Source organism: Myotis nattereri (assembly GCF_964212035.1).
Source record: "Myotis nattereri genome assembly, chromosome: 1".
In the NCBI taxonomy this organism is placed as follows: Eukaryota; Metazoa; Chordata; class Mammalia; order Chiroptera; family Vespertilionidae; genus Myotis; species Myotis nattereri.
The window spans coordinates 48,135,994-48,153,659 of NC_138075.1; the positions used below are offsets into that span (position 1 = coordinate 48,135,994).

General features: G+C 42.7%; 1 protein-coding gene across 2 annotated transcripts in view; it reads right to left on the reverse strand.

Annotated features, from left to right (window-relative positions):
• Positions 1–213: 213 nt before the first annotated feature.
• USP3 (ubiquitin specific peptidase 3) overlaps positions 214–17,666 on the reverse strand; it is a 105,191-nt gene continuing 87,738 nt past the window's right edge. Inside the window, exons 10-16 of one of the 2 annotated variants that reach the window (XR_013996176.1) lie at positions 16,039–16,145; positions 15,567–15,647; positions 8,136–8,254; positions 6,972–7,085; positions 6,751–6,818; positions 3,350–3,571; positions 805–1,058 (exon numbers count right to left, since the gene is read on the reverse strand). Coding sequence is in view for 1 of the 2 variants with exons in the window: in XM_081094434.1 (XP_080950560.1) it covers positions 3,406–3,571; positions 6,751–6,818; positions 6,972–7,085; positions 8,136–8,254; positions 15,567–15,647; positions 16,039–16,145 (655 nt within the window). In the remaining variant the exon portion in view is untranslated. Of the gene's footprint in view, positions 3,572–6,750; positions 6,819–6,971; positions 7,086–8,135; positions 8,255–15,566; positions 15,648–16,038; positions 16,146–17,666 lie in introns of both variants that reach the window. The other variant, XM_081094434.1, reaches the window with a different exon arrangement.

A 17,666-nucleotide genomic window follows, 5' to 3' on the forward strand; every position in this document is an offset into this window, starting at 1 on the left:
CCCACAGGCTCCTGGCGGCAGCACTGGAAGGTCTCTTCCCGCCACCACCCTGACCCACAGGCCACCTCATCCGGATCCACAGTCACCAGCAGCCCCGGATGATGAGGGTTCCGTAAGGATTTACCACCTGCTGACTGACAAGGCCCAGAGCTTGAGGGAGGATATTATTTACTTGGCTCCACTGAAAGGTGTTCAGAAATAATAGTCGAAAGGAAAGAGACCAGACTTTTAATGATACTTTCCATAAAACAGTTCAGGTTGGTGAAGCAGAAAAGGGATGTGATTACAATTTAAATGAAATCAGTCACTTGCACAATTAATCCTCTCGGCATCATACACACTAGGTTTTAATGGCAAATGATTATAGCACAGCCAACATGTGCGGAGGGCGGTCTGGAGTCCGGCACACTCTGACCTGAGGGGGAGGTGCCGCATCCAGGCAGCGAGCAGGGACCCGGGCCACAGCATGACACCGCCCCGCGCCCACCTCTCCCCATGCTGTGGGCGCCTCCTGTGGCTGCACTGGGGTCACGGCGGCCCATGCCCCGGCTGCAGGAACAGACGGTTCATGCTCTTTTCCAGGGCCTGAGGGAAGAGGCCACTTCAGCAACAGAGGGGACGTGAGAGAGGTTAGGGGCGGGGGAGGTTGAAGTGGGGTTAGTAAATCTAAATAGACGCATGTACACTAAACCAATGAAGGAGAGGTTTGGCTTTAAGAAATAAGTATGTTCCCAACCCCAGAAACCAGGCTGCTGAGTAGGTTCCACAGGTGAGATACACATTTAACACTCAACCAGGGCCAGTACACTTGACTGGTTTAATTCTGTTACATTTGTCATCACTATACACTGAGTAGAATACAGTGGATTAGCAAAGGTTTCTCCACCATGGAGAGAGATTTGTGTTGCCACAAACTGTTCTATCACCCACCGAGGTGGGAGGACTTCTGAGAAAGGTTTCTCGTCCAAGGAGCCACGTGACGGCGTGAGGCCCTGCCTCCGCAGAAGCTCTGAGCGAGGAGCCACACAAGCCCGAGAGCGCGTGGCACAGGGAAAGCCCTGAAGAGCACAAAAAGGTCAGCTTTTAAGAGGTGTGATAAGGCTACACAGTTAAATTTTAAAATACAAACAGGCACATTTACATCACTGGCAGTCAGCGCACAATTCAAATGGGTCCAATCACTTTTCCAAAGAGCCTTCATGATATTCAAACAGTTCTGCTCAAGTAAAATCAAGCAATAAAAATACTACAGCAATTCAAAAGAGATGTGTGCATCTTTTGAGCCAAGAGTGCCAGCCTGTCTGAGGACCACTTCCCCCAACAAGTGGCCTGTTGTAGTCCAGTCTGCTGCTAGATTCCATCTGGTATAAAAATACAGCTCTTCCCCATCACCATCTACACTGCCCAAGGCTTTACTGCTGAAGCAATGGCAGCTGCCCACTGGGAGACTCCCGACCTGCGTGCAGATGCTGGAAGTTACAGCTGTGCACCTTCTACAGTAGAAAAGCCTGGGTTCATCAGAGATGCTCAGCAAGATCAGAGTGGTGTTAAATTAAGGTATTGATATGTTAGATCAAATTAAGTGAAACTAATTTTTGTAGATCAAAAACAATTTCACATGGTTCACATAATGTAATTTAGCATTGTGAACTATTTTAAATATGTTCCTCTTAATTATCTTCTAGACTAAGTTGTAAGACCTAAACATGACGGCAAAGCTTTTTTCCTCTGGAGTGAAAACTTAGACCAGCACCGTCCGAGAAAAGTACAGATGGGACGTCTTGGTCTGCGCAGTCCCGTGCCACGTGCTGGAGTGGCTGCAGAACTGCGTTCTTTAACGTTAGTTAAATGTGTGGCTTACGGCCACTGTCCTGGGTAGGTCAGGGTTAGACATGATCTCGGTTTGCTCCTGGTCATGCTGAAGTGTTAGCGGATGGGAGCACCTTTCTATTTACTGGGTGGGATGCTACCTGATTCACAAGTTGTTGAATAAAGCCAATTAGATTTTTTTTAAAAAAAAGTGTTTAGTGCAGCAGTTCTCAACCTGTGGGTCGCGACCCCTTTGGGGGTCGAATGACCCTTTCACAGGGGTCGCCTAAGACCATCGGAAAAAACATATATAATTACATATTGTTTTTGTGATTAATCACTGTGCTTTAATTATGTTCAATTTGTAACAATGAAATTGGGGGTCACCACAACATGAGGAACTGTATTAAAGGGTCGAGGCCTTAGGAAGGTTGAGAACCACTGGTTTAGTGGATATGATCTGCTCTGAGGGAATGTGGGATTTAACATGGGATTCTAGTTCCAAATTTCAATTTGAGTTAAATTTGAATAGTGCTTGTACCAATTTTTCCTGAAAATTTAGAGAGACTACTAAGAGATAGAAACTACTTATTCAAAGTGAGAATACTTTCAACTTGCTCTGCTAAGTTGGATAGGCCAATGAAATAGGGCCATAAAGACTCATTTCCTTCTGTAGAAGCAGGGCCCACAGTGTTACCTGAGAAGTAGGTGGTCAAAATAAACTCTGGAGTTAGGCGAAGTAAGACCACAGTGAGCATGCAGTTATCCCCAGGGCTACAGTGAATGGGGAAACAGATGCTGATGCAAACAAAGCCATGTTCGCATCTCACCGGGAGCACCAAAACCATGTAGCTGAGTCAGAGGATTTTTTAAACACTAAATGCATTTGGTCTTTTCTGTACTCCTATCTTCTCCATGAAAACACACATTAAAAATATACCTCAAAACCTAAAAACCAACAGAGTAATTCTTGAATTTGCAGTACAGATATCACTGAACCAACAAAGTTATTTAGTTCGTGCTGATGAACAGCAGCCTTGAGAAAGACAAGAGCATCCGTTCCCTGGTCTACTTCGTGATGCCCTGCTACCTTTACAAGCAGAACGGATGGTTCCTGAGCAGTCACTGAAACCTCATGGGCCAGACCACACACGCACGTGATTCCTGATTCAGAGTCAGCCTGGTCTCCGGCACAGCTGTGCAGAGCAGCAGGCAGCCGCAGTGCTCTCCCGTCAGGAACATGCCTTACTGTCAGCATGTGAGAGCAACAAAGCATTGATGTAAATGTGCCTCAAAGTGAGAACTGAAACATTAATATAAAAACGTCCAATAGAACTAAGTTCTTGGAACCACATATAAAAACTGAATTATTACCACTAAAGCAGCAAATCAAAATATCTGCTGAGGTTTTCTGGTAGAACTAAAAAAAAAAAAAAATTAGTTGGTGCCCATGTTCACTACCATTGACAAAATAAAACTAAACCCCAAATAGGAAATTGAAAAGTGCATAATGAAATTAAATCTTGGATCAAGTATTTACGGAAAATTGGAAATGTTTGTCCGGCATAGTTGACAAGTAACGATTGAGAGGAGGTATTAAAGTTTATCCGGCCCAGCTCTGGCCTGGCGCTCCGCGTAGAAAAGGATGTAGGCCTTGGCCTTCACCACGGTGTCTTCCTCCGTCAGCGTCACAGTGCTGTCATTGAAATGGAACCAGCGGCCTTCGTGAGTTGCATAGGCTGTGTAATGTCCAGAACCCACCCTGTAAGGAGGAGTCAGAAGATAAAACTTTAGTAAGTGCTATAATGGAATAAACTCTAGAGAACTGTGGTTTAACACCTTTCGTACCGCATAGAAATCTCGAAGACATACGCCAGGGACCGCACGTTTTTGGGCAAACTGCACGTTATTTAAATCATCATAACTACAGATCATAATGCACTTTAGGTGTTTTTCAATAATTTTAACATTTTTATTTACAAAAACAAAGAATTAAACAATTAAAGTTCCTAGTACTTTTTTAATGTATGGTACCGTGTAAAACATTTTCTAAAAGCGCCAGGAACTTGAAGACGAAGACTCTTCGAATGACCAAAATACAATGTAACTGCAATGCTTTATGGGTTCGTGCAATTATATAGTTTTTCGTAGATTGACCTGCACAGTTTCCACCAATGAGATCGCTTCATTCGATGTGGACAAGACAGTGTGTTGAGATCTAAGGTCCATAACAGATGGCGCGCGAAACACGAGAAAGCTCGTGAGCGGTACGAAAGGTGTTAAGATGGTTTACTGAGCTCACATGTTTATCCTCAAAACCCACTGAAATGACAAGGCAGAGACTGACACTGGAACCAGAAGTGGAAGATTTTCTAGAACATAAAGGTGTATTCATGGCACTGGATTAATGGAGAAACTAGCTGAGTAACGCTCAACCTAACAAGCACAGGCTAAGACCTATAGGAAACAGAAAACAGAACCAGACTTCCCATTAGAGTTTGGGGGTGTAACTGAGCTTAAGAAAGTACGTAGCTCGAGGAAAATGCCTTTCCCCTACTTTGGCCATCAAGGGCTTTATTCTGTCAGCACGACCCACCCACTCTCCCAGGCAGAATAGCCTGCAGGTATAACAGAGACCTTCACAACTGTTAGAAAAACCCTTACCATCCTATATAATCCTATATAATCCTATATAATAAAAGCATAATATGCTAAGTGTCTGGTCATCCAGTGACTAATTGACTGTTCAACCAATCAAAACATAATATGCTAATGATATGCTAAGGCCGCTCAACCATTCGACATGCACTGACCACCAGGGGGGCAGTTGACTGGTTGACCACCAGCTATGACATGCACTGACCACCAGGGGGCAGATGCTCCAACTGGTAGGTTAGCTTGCTGCTGGGGTCCAGCTGATCGGGACTGGGCGAGATGGGCCGGACACTCCCTGGAGCCCTCCCATGGTACCTCCCTGGCCCGATCGCACACTGGTGGGGCCCCTTGGACTGGCCTGCACCTTCTTGCAATCCGGGACCCCTCGGAGGATGTCAGAGAGCTGGTTTCAGCCCGATCCCCTCGGGAGGGCGCCAGATGCAGGGCTCACGGTTATGAGTGCTGCTGCTGCAGCAGCACAAGCCTTTCCCAATCGAGACTGATTGGGTGCGAGACTGTGGCATGAGTAGGGAGCAGCAGGGGGGAGCTGCAGGTGGCATTGGACTGGGTTTTGGCTCAATCCCTGCAGGTCACCCAGAGGGGCCCCACCTGTGCACGGATTGGTGCACCAGGCCTCTAGTTTACCAATAATGACCAATCTCATTTATTATGATTCTGAATAAACATCCCAAAATCATCAATCATGAGGGGAAAAAATAGCATGAAAGAGAAGTACCAGAAAAAGAAACAGACAGTAATTAACAACTGAGGAAATGAAGGCAAAAAAACAGAGACTTTAAAAATTCTAATTAGTACCAATGTTTTCAAGAAGATACTGCAACCATAAAACAAGAACAGGCTGTTATGAAACAGTTACGAGAAAAAATGTGATCTCCACAATATAAAAATTCATGGAGGTGCTAATCTTTAATTTGGAGAGATGTAACGCAGATTGCTGATTTGGCAAAATAGGCCACAGCCGCCTTCAGGAACAAAAAAATAGAAGACATTAAAGAATAATTGAAATAATATGTGAAAGATCCAAGAAAGTTACAATACATTTAACAGGTGAGGTGTTCCAGAGGAGAGAATGGGGTGGGGAAAAAAATTCCCATTATTGGAAGACACCAGACTAAGACTGTTCCTTATCAACTATCAAGCAGGAATATATCTGATGTTATTTCTTAAGTCCAAAGACAGAGGATCCTACAACCTTTCAAAGAGAGAAAACAGGCTGACTACAGAGAAGTGAGTTGCCCAGCCAGTGTGGCTCAGTGGTTGAGCATCAACCTATGAACCAGGAGGACACGGTTCAATTCCCAGTCAGGGCACATGCCCGAATTGCTGGCTTGATCTCCCGTGTAGGACTTGCAGGAAAAAGCCAATCAATGATCTCTCTCATCATTGATGTTTCTATTTCTCTCTCCCTCTCACTTCCTCTCTGAAGTCAATAAAAAAATATTTTTTAAAAAAGGAGTAAAAAGTCAAGATTGTAGTGGGTGTGTTTATAATTCTGAGTGGTGAAGTCAATGGAGCAAAGTCTACAAAGTTCTGAGGAAAAGGATATTCAATATAGATAGTGGTTTTTTGAAGGTAAAATAGTCATTCTCATCAGACCAAACTTTCAGGGAGAAAAATAATCAAAAATTATTCAACAAAATAAAAAATGAAGTACAGGACATGAAGTTATAAATAATTTTCCATTTTCCCTATTTAAACATCAACTGGCAAAGGAAATTACTTGAGTAAAGAATGCTCCGGATTTGTGAACAACTGATTGGGTTCTGGATGCTGGGTTCAAATAAACCACGTTCCATTTAGCTCTTATGTGCCTTCACTTCACAACATTCTTGCAGGAATATTCTTTCACACCAAAACTGAAGGAAAATTCTATTTCACCCACTTTAACCCTTAGAGTGCCCGGGAGCTCGATCTTGCTCCTCCTGTCTTTCGCCAAAAGTGCCGGGCGCGCTATCAAAGCTTCGAAATGGCGTCCAGTTCTAAGTCTGCTTTTATTAGTGATGATGATATTGCTAAATATGTCAATGTAGTAAAGGTTTCCTTAAGTTTTTGAATATGTAACTTCATTTACTGGCGATTCATAATTTTTTTCCTAAACTGCTGTAAAATCAGCAAAAATGCCTTGGCAATTTTAGCATAGTTCCTAGGATATTGGTTGGCACTCAAAGGGTTAATGTACCTGAATCCACATTTTTTAGGGAGTTTGGGGAGAATTATCAAGAGTGGTGCTATTCCTAACCGGGACCAGCCCGCTAACGTACTCACCCGGAACCATGGTGCACCACCACAGCGGCGAGGTCGTACAGGCAGTTCTCAGGGCCACTGTTCTCAGGCTGCGGACAAGGGAGAAGGCATCCAGGACCGAGTTAGGAGCAGTGGTCAATGGCGTCCGTATCTCCCACCTCAATGACCTCTACCCTGTGTCAGTGAAGACTTAATTTTACTGAAGAGCGTCTTCTCACCAGCTAACAATGGTATTACCTTACCTCTAGTAAGTAGCATTTCATGTCTAGACCTCTCAGTGGAAACTCTACATATGTGTCAACTTTGTTTCTTAAATATGCTGTCCAATGAAATCTTTTCAAATGTAAGCATAGCACCTGGATCAGAAACAAAGGCAAAGACTGTAAACAAACTACTTGGTTAACTGTCTCTCAAATATTTTAGGTGGCTTATCAGTTTATCTTTTGATCCTGGAAATGGCTTTCTTCCATGCACATACTATTGTGATATTATGATTTGTAATAATGAAACGTATTATTTGGTCGTAGTTCTCTTTTCTGGTATATGGCTCCTAAAACTTAGAATTTCCTAAGTGATGAGAGTAATCAAGGTCTTTTGTTATGTGAATTAGGTGACTGGTGGACCTCACTTTAGGATGAGGGCCCTACCTCCCTACTCTCTGGTAGGGTAGAGGGACTGGAAGTTGAATCAATGGCCAATGGCCAGGATTTTAATCAGTTATGTCTATGTCATGAGGGCACCTGCAGAGTTCCAGGTTGGAGAAGCAGAATGCTTTCATATGCCCCATGCTGGGCCCCAAACTCCACAAGACAGGAGGGTCCTTTGGGACCTCATCCTATGTATCCTTTCATCTCGTTATTGATTCCTATCCTTGGTAAATCAGTAATCTAGCGACTAAACAGGTTTCTTCAGTTCTGTGAGCTGCTCTAGCAAATTAATGGAACCCAAAGAGGGAGGTTGGAAATCTCTCATTTATAGCCAATCAGAAGAATAGGCATCTAAAGTGCAAAGTGTGTGTGTGGAGGGGGGAGTGTGGGTGCAGATAAGATAACCTCCAATGTGTAGGTCAGAAACCTAAAGCAGCAACCTGGGCTTATGACTGGCTCTGAAGCGGACAGTCGTGGGACAGAGCCCTTAAGATGACATTCCCTTCAGCCAGTGTCAGAATTGAGTTGGAGTGTAGGTCACCCAGCTGGTGCAGTGGGAACCTCTCTCCCCTCCACACACTACAAACTATGATGGGGACACATTTATGCCTTATCAGAGGGTTTATTTAGCTTTTACTGAAAACACTAGAGACTAATACAGGAGAGATTACATAAAGTTACAGAAACAATTTGCTTTTCATCAGTCATAAAAGCACTGTTCCCTTGAAACTGCATTAGACTTTGAAACCCAACACTTACCTTGGGTAGTTTTTGAATCCAAAACTTTTTAGTGGACTTTTGTTTCTTTTTGCATTTGTGGCACATATATAACTCTGTCTCATCAAGCTCTTCTAGGTCGGTAAAACTGCGAAGACAATCTAAAACCAAATTGATTTTGGCAGCATTACATCAGGAAGCCTTTAATAGAGGCAGTGTACTGTAGAAAAAGACTAAACTTTGAAAGCGAGCAACTTAGGCTCAAATCTCAGCTCTATTAGCTATGTGTGACTGTGGAAAAGTCAGCTCTCCTCAGTTATAAAATGAAGATAAAAAAATAACAACAACAATAATAATACCTACTGTGAAGAACTGCTGTAAGGGAGACAAATAATGTGTACAAAGTGCCTGGCATCATGTCTGACATTTGGTAATGATTAATTAATGACAGATGGTATTTTTTTTAAGTTGGTATTATTGTTGTTGGGTTTGCTATTGTTAATGAGATAGTCTGAATAACTCTGATCTAAAAATTTAAAAACTACCCTAATGAAATCAAGGTTCAAACAGCAATTTTCTCTCAAAGTTCATAAAAAAAAATCACCTTTAGATCAAGCAGTTTCAAAGTCGTAACTTATTAGAAAATAAACATAGATTACAGAAGGCTACCTTATCAACCTTCCTCCTGTACTGCAACAAATCCTCTGTTCCAGACTTTACTTTCAGTCCCTTGGATAGACCACATATCTACCTAACTATCTACCTATCTATCCACCTACTTTTAAAAAAGATCTGTGTGGTCCGGAGCTTGGTAAACTGTGGCTCCAAGCCACAACCAGCCACCCTGGGTTTTGTAAATAAAGTTCTGCTGGAGCACAACCACACCCACTCCTTTATATATTGTCTGGCTGCTTTTAGGCTGCAACAGCAGGGCTGAGTAGTTGGGACATGGACCTTTATAAAACCTAAAATATTTTTTAAAAAAATATTTTTGTTGATTTCAGAGAGGGAGGGAGAGAGAGAATCATTGATCAGCTGCCTCCTGCACGCCTGCAACCCTGGCATGTGCCCTGACCTCCTGGTTCATAGGTCAATGCTCAACCACTGAGCCATGCTGGCTGGGCAAACCTAAAATATTTACTCATCTGGCCTCTAATGAAACTGCTGTATTTATGAATATTAATAAATAAAAATGCTTGGATGGTTTACTTTAAAAAACACCCAATTAAAAAATGGGCAAAGATAAGATATACAAATGGCTAACATGCACTAAAAAGATACTCAACTTCATTAATTATTAGGAAATGCAAATCAAAACCACAATGAGTCCTAGCTGGTTTGGCTCAGTTTATAGAGCGTCAGCCTGCGGGCTAGATCTCCAGTAGGGGGCATGCTGGAGGCAGCCAATCAATGATTCTTTCTCATCATTGATGTCTATGTCTCTGTCTCTCTCTGTCTCTCTGTCTCTCTCTCTCTCCCCCTTGCTCTCTGAAATAAATAAAAATATATTTTAAAAAAACGAAATCAATGGAAAAATATCCTCGGGTAAGGATTAAAAAAATAAAAAATATATAAATAAAGTTTAAAAAATAAACAAGACACAATGAGATACATTTTACACTCATGATGGTTATTATTTTTAAAAAACAAAAAATGGGAAGTAACATGTTATCTAGAATGTGGAGAAATTAGAACCCTCATGCATTGCTGATGAGAATGTCAGATGGTGCAGCCACTGAGGAAACCAGTGTGGTGGTTCCTCAAAAAGTTAAACATAGAATTACCATATGATCTAGCAATTCCACTCCTAGGTCTATACCCAAAAGAACTGAAAGCAGGGACTCAAACAGGCATTTGTACATTTATGTTCAAAACAGCATTGTTCACAATAGCTAAAAGGTGGAAGCACCAGGCCCTACACCACCTGCTCCTTTTCTGCTAATGAAGCCCCCTTCCTCCAGCAACCTCCCATCCCTCAGCTTCTCGCCATTTCCCAGCATTTCTTGCTTCCCAGTATTTTCTTCCTTCTACCTTTTTGAGAAGCTAAGACTTACAGGGTGACCACAAAGTGGTCCCACAGCCCATTTATGCACAAGATAGCGCCGTTTCCTCCTTTTCATGTGAGGCCATGTGATAAACCAAAACAGAATGAAAGGCCCATGGAAGCATGTCAAACAAGCAATACAAGCTGAGCCTGGTTTTTCAAGCACTAGGTTTAAAAAATGGTGGCCCAGCTGCCTCTAGGAGCCCTTTTCTTTTCTTTTCACACCTCTCCCTGCAGCTACAACAGGCTCAGGAGTCCCACAATTGCTACTGTACCCAGACAATGAAGCAGCCTCACTGTCAGCTGCATCAGGTCAGAAGGCTGGTGTGCCCGGGGCAGCCACTAGGGAATTTCAACAAAGAAGCAACATCATACACTCTCACTAAGCTAGTGCAGAACTACCACAGTCATCTCCATCTGGGTTTTTAAAAGCTTCTTAAGCTCTTCTGAAAATCTAATACCCATTTGTAATGGTTTCTATGGGTTAAAAAACAAAACACAGAACATACTTTTTTTCCTAAAAAGTTCCAACTGCTGCCCCTTTATAAAACAGCTTTTAAATCCGTTTTAAACACAAATATTCTTAACCATGGTATTTCTGGGCTTATAAGGAATGGGTGTTTATTTTCCTTTCTGCACTCTTTTGAATTTTCCTTGGTTGTAATAAGGAAAACCATTATGAAAACACATCCACACACATATCTCTTTAAGAGGAATACTGCCTCAATACAGCATCTCCTCTATATTCATAGATTTGACAGTTGCCATCTATAATAATAAAAGTGTAATATGCAAATCGACTGAACAGCCGAACAGCAGAACGACCATCCTGATGACCATGCTATGACATGCACTGGCGCCAGGCTAGCCAAGACGGGTGTGATGCAATTGGTTGGGGGGCCCCGCCATCACCCCATGATTGCCCCACAGAGGAAGGCCCAGGCCACCCTCTGCAGGGCGACTGATCAGGGAGGCAGGGCTCTGCAATTGATTGCCCCAAAGAGGGAGGCCCAGGCAACCAACCTGAGGGCTGAGGCAGGTGGGCAAGGCCTCCCTCTGTGGGGTGATTGATTCGCGGGGCTCCTGGACTGCAAGAGGGCGCAGGCTGGGCTGAGGAACCCTCCCCCCGCCCCCGCACCAAGTTCACGAATTCCGTGCACTGGGCCTCTAGTTTTAAATATTTGAACAGTCTGACCCTGAATGTACTAGAGTAATATTTTGCAGCAGCACAAATAGAAATTTCACCTCAAAGCTTATATATGGAAGTGAATTATCTCTAGTAGGTACCCAACAGTCATATCTCAGCAAAGCTTTGTTGTTCTCTAGTGACCTTCACGTCTCTCATTAAGGACTTCAAGAAGCTGCTTAAATTTTCATTTGTATTTCATGAGGGGGAAAAATGCCTTGGTGGTTTTTGAAACTCCTAAGATTTTCAAAGATTTCAGGGCATATATTTCACAAGTGTCAGTCTTCTACATTATATTAACTGTTAAATAGGATCCCTACAGAAAGCACTCAAGGAATAAAACTGGTTTGTTGAAGTTATTAAGTCATTTTTATGTATTATGTAAATTTAATTTAGCAAAGCAGTAATTGGGAAGTATACATGAATTAATCCACATTTTTATTCCTCTCAAATAAATACATAATTATAAAGGTGACACAAGTTAAAAAATGCAAACAATATAAAAGAACACAAAAAAGAAGTCACAATTCCATTTATTCCTGAATCCCATTCCCTAAGATAATCACTGTGAACAGACGGTGTATGCTGCTCAAGAATTTTAATGCTCACACGAATGGTTTTTTTATCTTACACAAATGGATTAATTCAAAATACATCCATCCATGGTGCGTTTTATCCTACAATATTTTGTATTTATCTTTCTGTGCCTGGGCTATTCATCAACTTTAGATTTCTTAATTGCTACATAGTATAATTTATTGAGCCAATGCCCTACTATTGGGCATATAAACTGTTTCTGATTTTTTTGCAGTAACAAAGAATGCTCCAATGAATACCATTTACATATGCTACTGTCCACATTTGCAAGTGAAATTACTATGTCTAAGGAAATGCCTATTAAAAATGATCACTACCCTCCAAAAACTATACCAGTTTATACTAACACCAATATGAGTGCCCACTTTCAAAAATTTTCACTAACAATGGCTATTATCTATCATTTTGACCAATTTTATTTTACTTATACTTGAAAATGTGAGACATTTTTCAGATGTTAAACTGACCATTTGCATTTTTCTTCTTAATATACTTTGCCCAAGTACTCTTTCTCATATATGTTACAAATGTTTGTTTCACGTTTATCAACTCCATTTGCCATTTTTCTTGTTTTTAGTACCAATCAATCACCTAAGCTGTATCATACACTCTCCAGGATGGTCTTAAGAAAGGAAGGTTGGTATTAAAGCATCTGGGATGGGTAGTAAGTGCAATGCTACAGAGAGCGGTAAGAACCATGGATATGACCAATTCAGGCTGGGTGGGGGGGGGGGTTGCGGGGGAGACACAACAAAAAAAGGGAAAGAAGTCTGAAACCAGTGTCTCTTGGGGCTTCCACCAAAGATCATCTGGATTTACTGGGTTTTGTTAAAGATTAGGAAATGCTTTTTAAATATATAACCACATATTTATATCAAGGAACAGTATTTTTTAAAAATTAATGCCAATATTAATACTGTTCTTATTAGAGAAATTTCAAAATGAAGTCAATCCAATTTAGATTATATAGTTTTAGGCTAATTCCTTTAATAATTTAATTTTTACTGATTCCCTCTAACTGATCAAATAATGTTTATTTTATGACTAGAGGCCCGGTGCATGAAATTCGTGCATGGGGGAGGGGGTCCCTCAGCCCGGCTGCATGCTCTTGCATTCCGGACATCCCTCTCACAATCCGGGACTGCTGGCTCCTAACTGCCTGCCAGCCTGATCACCCCTAACCACTCTGCCTGCCTCCCTGATCACCCCTAACTGCTCACCTGATCACCCCTAACCACTCTGCCTGCCTGCCTGATCACCCTTAACCACTTGCCTGCCTGCCTGATCACCCCTAACCACTCTGCCTGCCTGCCTGATCACCCCTAACCACTCTGCCTGCCTCCCTGATCACCCCTAACTGCTCACCTGATCACCCCTAACCACTCTGCCTGCCTGCCTGATCACCCTTAACCACTTGCCTGCCTGCCTGATCACCCCTAACCACTCTGCCTGCCTGCCTGATCACCCCTAACCACTTGCCTGCCTGCCTGATTGCCCCTAATCCCTCTGCCTGCCTGCCTGATCACCCCTAACCAATCTGCCTGCCTGCCTGATTGCCCCTAATCCCTCTGCCTGCCTGCCTGATCACTCCTAACCATCTCTGCCTCGGCCTTCCTGCCACGGCTTCATCAGGAAGGACGTTCAGAATGACATCCGGAAGGTCGTTTGGCTGTCTGGTCTAATTAGCATATTATGCTTTTGTTATTATAGATTAAGTTCACCTGTGTTCACATGCTACAACTATAAAGTATATCTGATATCAAGTATACTGCGATATTTAAAAAATTGATCTCAAGCCAAAAACAGTTTTGGAGAAACACACACTAGCCTATATATTAGGGGGAAGTGGAGTGGATAGGGCTTCCTTAAACTTCTATACTCCTGTTCAACAGAGACAATCAGCACTCACACAAGTGGGAACAAACTGAAAGCATCTATGAGGGTTTGTTTGCTCTTGTTTCTCAGAGTAGTCCAGTGCCTTTGACCGTCATCCATTGAGAGATTTCCAGAAACTACCTGAGCAACAGTTCTACAAGCAAGACTCTGCTGCTCCTATTTAACAAGCCAAATGCCGCACAATGCACCTGTGACACAGAGAAGCTTGCCCCTCCCCAAACAGCTATATTTTTACTCAGTTAAGTTGATTCTAGAGCAGTGCTGTCCAGTAGAATTTTCTGCAATAATGGAAATGTTCTGCACCTGTGCTTGAATACCATAGCCACTAGCCACATGGTTACTGAACACTTAAAATATGACTAGTGCAGGTGAGCAACAAAAATTTTAAATTTCATTTTAATTGCATTTTAATAACCACATGCAACTATGGTTGCCATACAAGGCAGTGCAGTTTTCAAATCTCTTCTTTTTTAAAAACCACACACAAAACCTTCCTGTCTTTCTGTCTGTCTGTCTGTCTATCTAAAGCCAGCGACCAGAATGCTGTAATGACTATAACGACCAGTCGCTATGATGCCCATTGCAGCCAGGGAACCGGCCCGATCGAGGGTGGGGCTGGCGGGCCAACCTTCCAAAGCCCCTCCCTCCAGCTGGCCCCACCCCCAATAAGCTCCAACCAGCCTGATTGGCCTACGGCTCCTCCCCCCAGTCAGCTCCGCCCCCGATTGGCCCCTCACTCTGATTAGGGGAAAGGACGGCCAGCCAACCACCCATGGCCCCTCCCCCAGGATGCTGGCATCCAATTGGCCATCCAACCCCATTCAGGGGTGGGACCAGCTGGCCAACTGCTCTCAGCCCCTCCCCCAAGCCAGCCTGGCCCTGATCTGGCCCGATCAGGGAAGGCTGGCTGGCCAACCTCCGACCACCTCCTCCTCCCAAGAGGCCCGACCCTGATCCACCCCGATTGGGGCTGGGCCAGCCCAACTCCATCGGTGCACAAATTTGTGCACTGGGCCTCTAGTCTAACTATAATTGTGACAATACTCCCTAAAACAGTTGAAGGGAAAAGAATTACTTTTAGTCAACATACAATTTAGGGCAGAAATTATGTTGCTTGCCTTCAGTGTACAGTTGCTTAATGATAGAACATGTATTAGGTCCTCTTTTTTCTATCCTAGTTTCTTCTTTTTATGACTAAAAAGAACAATTAGTCATTATAGTGGCTGGTGAAGGATAGGTCTCTTGCCTTGACTAAAGTAGTTAAAACTCATCAAGGGAAAAAGTTGTTCAAAATCTTGCAAAGTAAATGTAAATTTTAATATTCTTGCAATTAAAAGTAGGGCCTATGTTTAACCAATGGTAGTATCAACAGATTCCTCACACTATTTGTCATACAGAAGCATAAATAACACCATAATTCATATAACTTTGCTGAGTTTTCTTTCTTCCTGTGGATGCTAGTGGGATATCCATAGCATAATTCTATTTCATTAGGTCAGAAAAGGTTTTGTTATGAACTTTCACTTTTAAAAGAGAAAAGTGAGAAATGTTTTATGCTTGACCTACTATCTCTGACAGGCATTCTCATTAAACAGAATTTTTTTGGACAGGAAGAGACATCCAGGTTTGATTTTTGTTAAGTTACAACACAAATTCATTAAAGTAACAACACAGCACATATTGATGGAACTTACAAACATATTCGGGTATATAAAAGTGAAAAAAGAATTCTAGAACATTAATATCTTACCTCGTAATGAACAAACTGGTCCATTTTCTTGATTCTTAGAGCGCTTATTTCTGAATTGACTTGGAATATCTAATGAAAGGTCTTAAAAGGAAATAGGAAAACAACTGTTAAAGTCATATAACTCAAAAAGTAATTTCAAAAAAATTTTAAAAAAAAAAATATATTTCTTTATTCATTTAAGAGAGGAAGGGAGAGGGAGAGAGAGATAGAAACATCAATGATGAGATGATGAGAGAGAATCATTGATTGGCTGCCTCCTGCACGCCCCCTACTGGGGATCGAGCCCACAACCCAGCCATGTGCCCTTGGCTGGAATCAAACCTTCAGTCTGCAGGCAGATGCTATATCCACTGAACCAAACCGACTAGGGCAAATGATGTATTCTTAATGATTTATCTCCACTGTCTTAATTTTCAAAGGAAATAAAATTATTTTAATACAATATCATATCTCCACATACCAAATGTCTTACCTAGGAATGGATCAAACTTTCTAGATTCTGTCCCACATATAAGGCAGTTAACCTCATTTTGGAGAATGCCTCCAAAAATAGCCGTGACAACTGTAGATGCTCCATTTCTAAAGAAAATCACGTAAGAAAACATCTCAGTAAAAAAAAGAAAATAATTTATATTTAAATTACAAAATAATGCAAAAACTTTAAATTTATATAAATGTATTCTAAATAAAAGAGTTAAGCCATTGTTTGGCCTCCCCCCAAGCCCTCTTCCAATCCACTACTTTCTCCAACAGTAACCAACACTGGACATTTGCCACTCCTAACAGGAGTCACGTAAGTGCCTACACTCAGGGCCAGAGAACACCTTCCCCACAATTACATGCTGAAGAAAAGCAGGAACTGCCTTGTATTTGAGTCTTTGCAAGGCCTCTCATCTTACAGGGAACTCTCAATTCCTTTACTTTGAACCACTACCTCAATCGGAAGTAGATTTCCATTTTTCAGATGGTCATCTGTCAGGTTTGGGGAAAAAGAAGAAATTTCATACTTACTTAGTAGTTACTGAGGGAGTTCTAACTTCACAATTAAAGTGCTGAATGTTACTGTCAATGAGACTTAAAAAGCTCACTTAAAATATTATAAATAACTAGGAGCCCGGTGCACAAAATTTGTGTACGAGAGGGGAGTCCCTCAGCCCGGCCTGCACCCTTGGGGGATGTCTGACTGCTGGTTTAGGCTCGATCCCCATAGGGCCTAAACCAGCAGTCGGACATCCCTCTCACAATCCAGGATGCTGCATGCACCAGTGACCATACTTTTCATACAGGTGAAAGGCATCTTGCTGTTTTATGGGCAGCTACATTTTTTTGCCCTGATTATAAAAAGTAGTACATAAAATGATCCTTCTGAGGCAGTAGTACCATTTTCCCCATCTTATGGGTGGAAAAACTGAAGCAGAGAGAAGTTAAGTAATTGGCTTTGTCACACAGTTATAAGTGTCAGAATCAGGGCTGACCACAGAATGTGCAAGCCAGAGTCCACGCATGGCATCGCTGCATCATGCTGTTTCTTCAGTGTTAGAGCAGCCTTGCCAGGTTTTAATTTTTAAATCTAAGAGACTGCTCCCAATATATAGATAGGGTAGGGTCCCTAGGCCTGGCCAGCGATCAGGGCCGATCTGTGGGGCGACTGGTGGACGGGGCGATCAGGGGACCCCTGCTGGCACCCGCCTTGGCTGGCAGCCTGGTGCCACTTGCTCGCCGGTCCTGCCCCCCGCCACCACTGCAGTCACCTCTCTCTGCGGAATGACCGATGTGCAGGGCAATTGGGGGACCCCTGCTGGCAACTGCCTTGGCTGGTGGCCTGGCACCGCCCGCTGGCTAGCACCACCCCCCAACCCCCACCACCAGTCACCTCCCTCTGGAGGGGACAGATGGTCAATGCAGGAGCTGCATTGGACGTCTGCCCCCTGGTGGTGAGTATCATAGTGGCCAGTCGTTCTGCCAATCGTTCTGCCATTGGGTCAATTTGCATATTAGGGTTTTATTATATAGGATTCCTTTGTGGAGATCAAGAATACACTGCTTTAATAAAAAAAACACACAATTGTCCTAATGTTAGTGAACCTCTTGTTGCCTCAA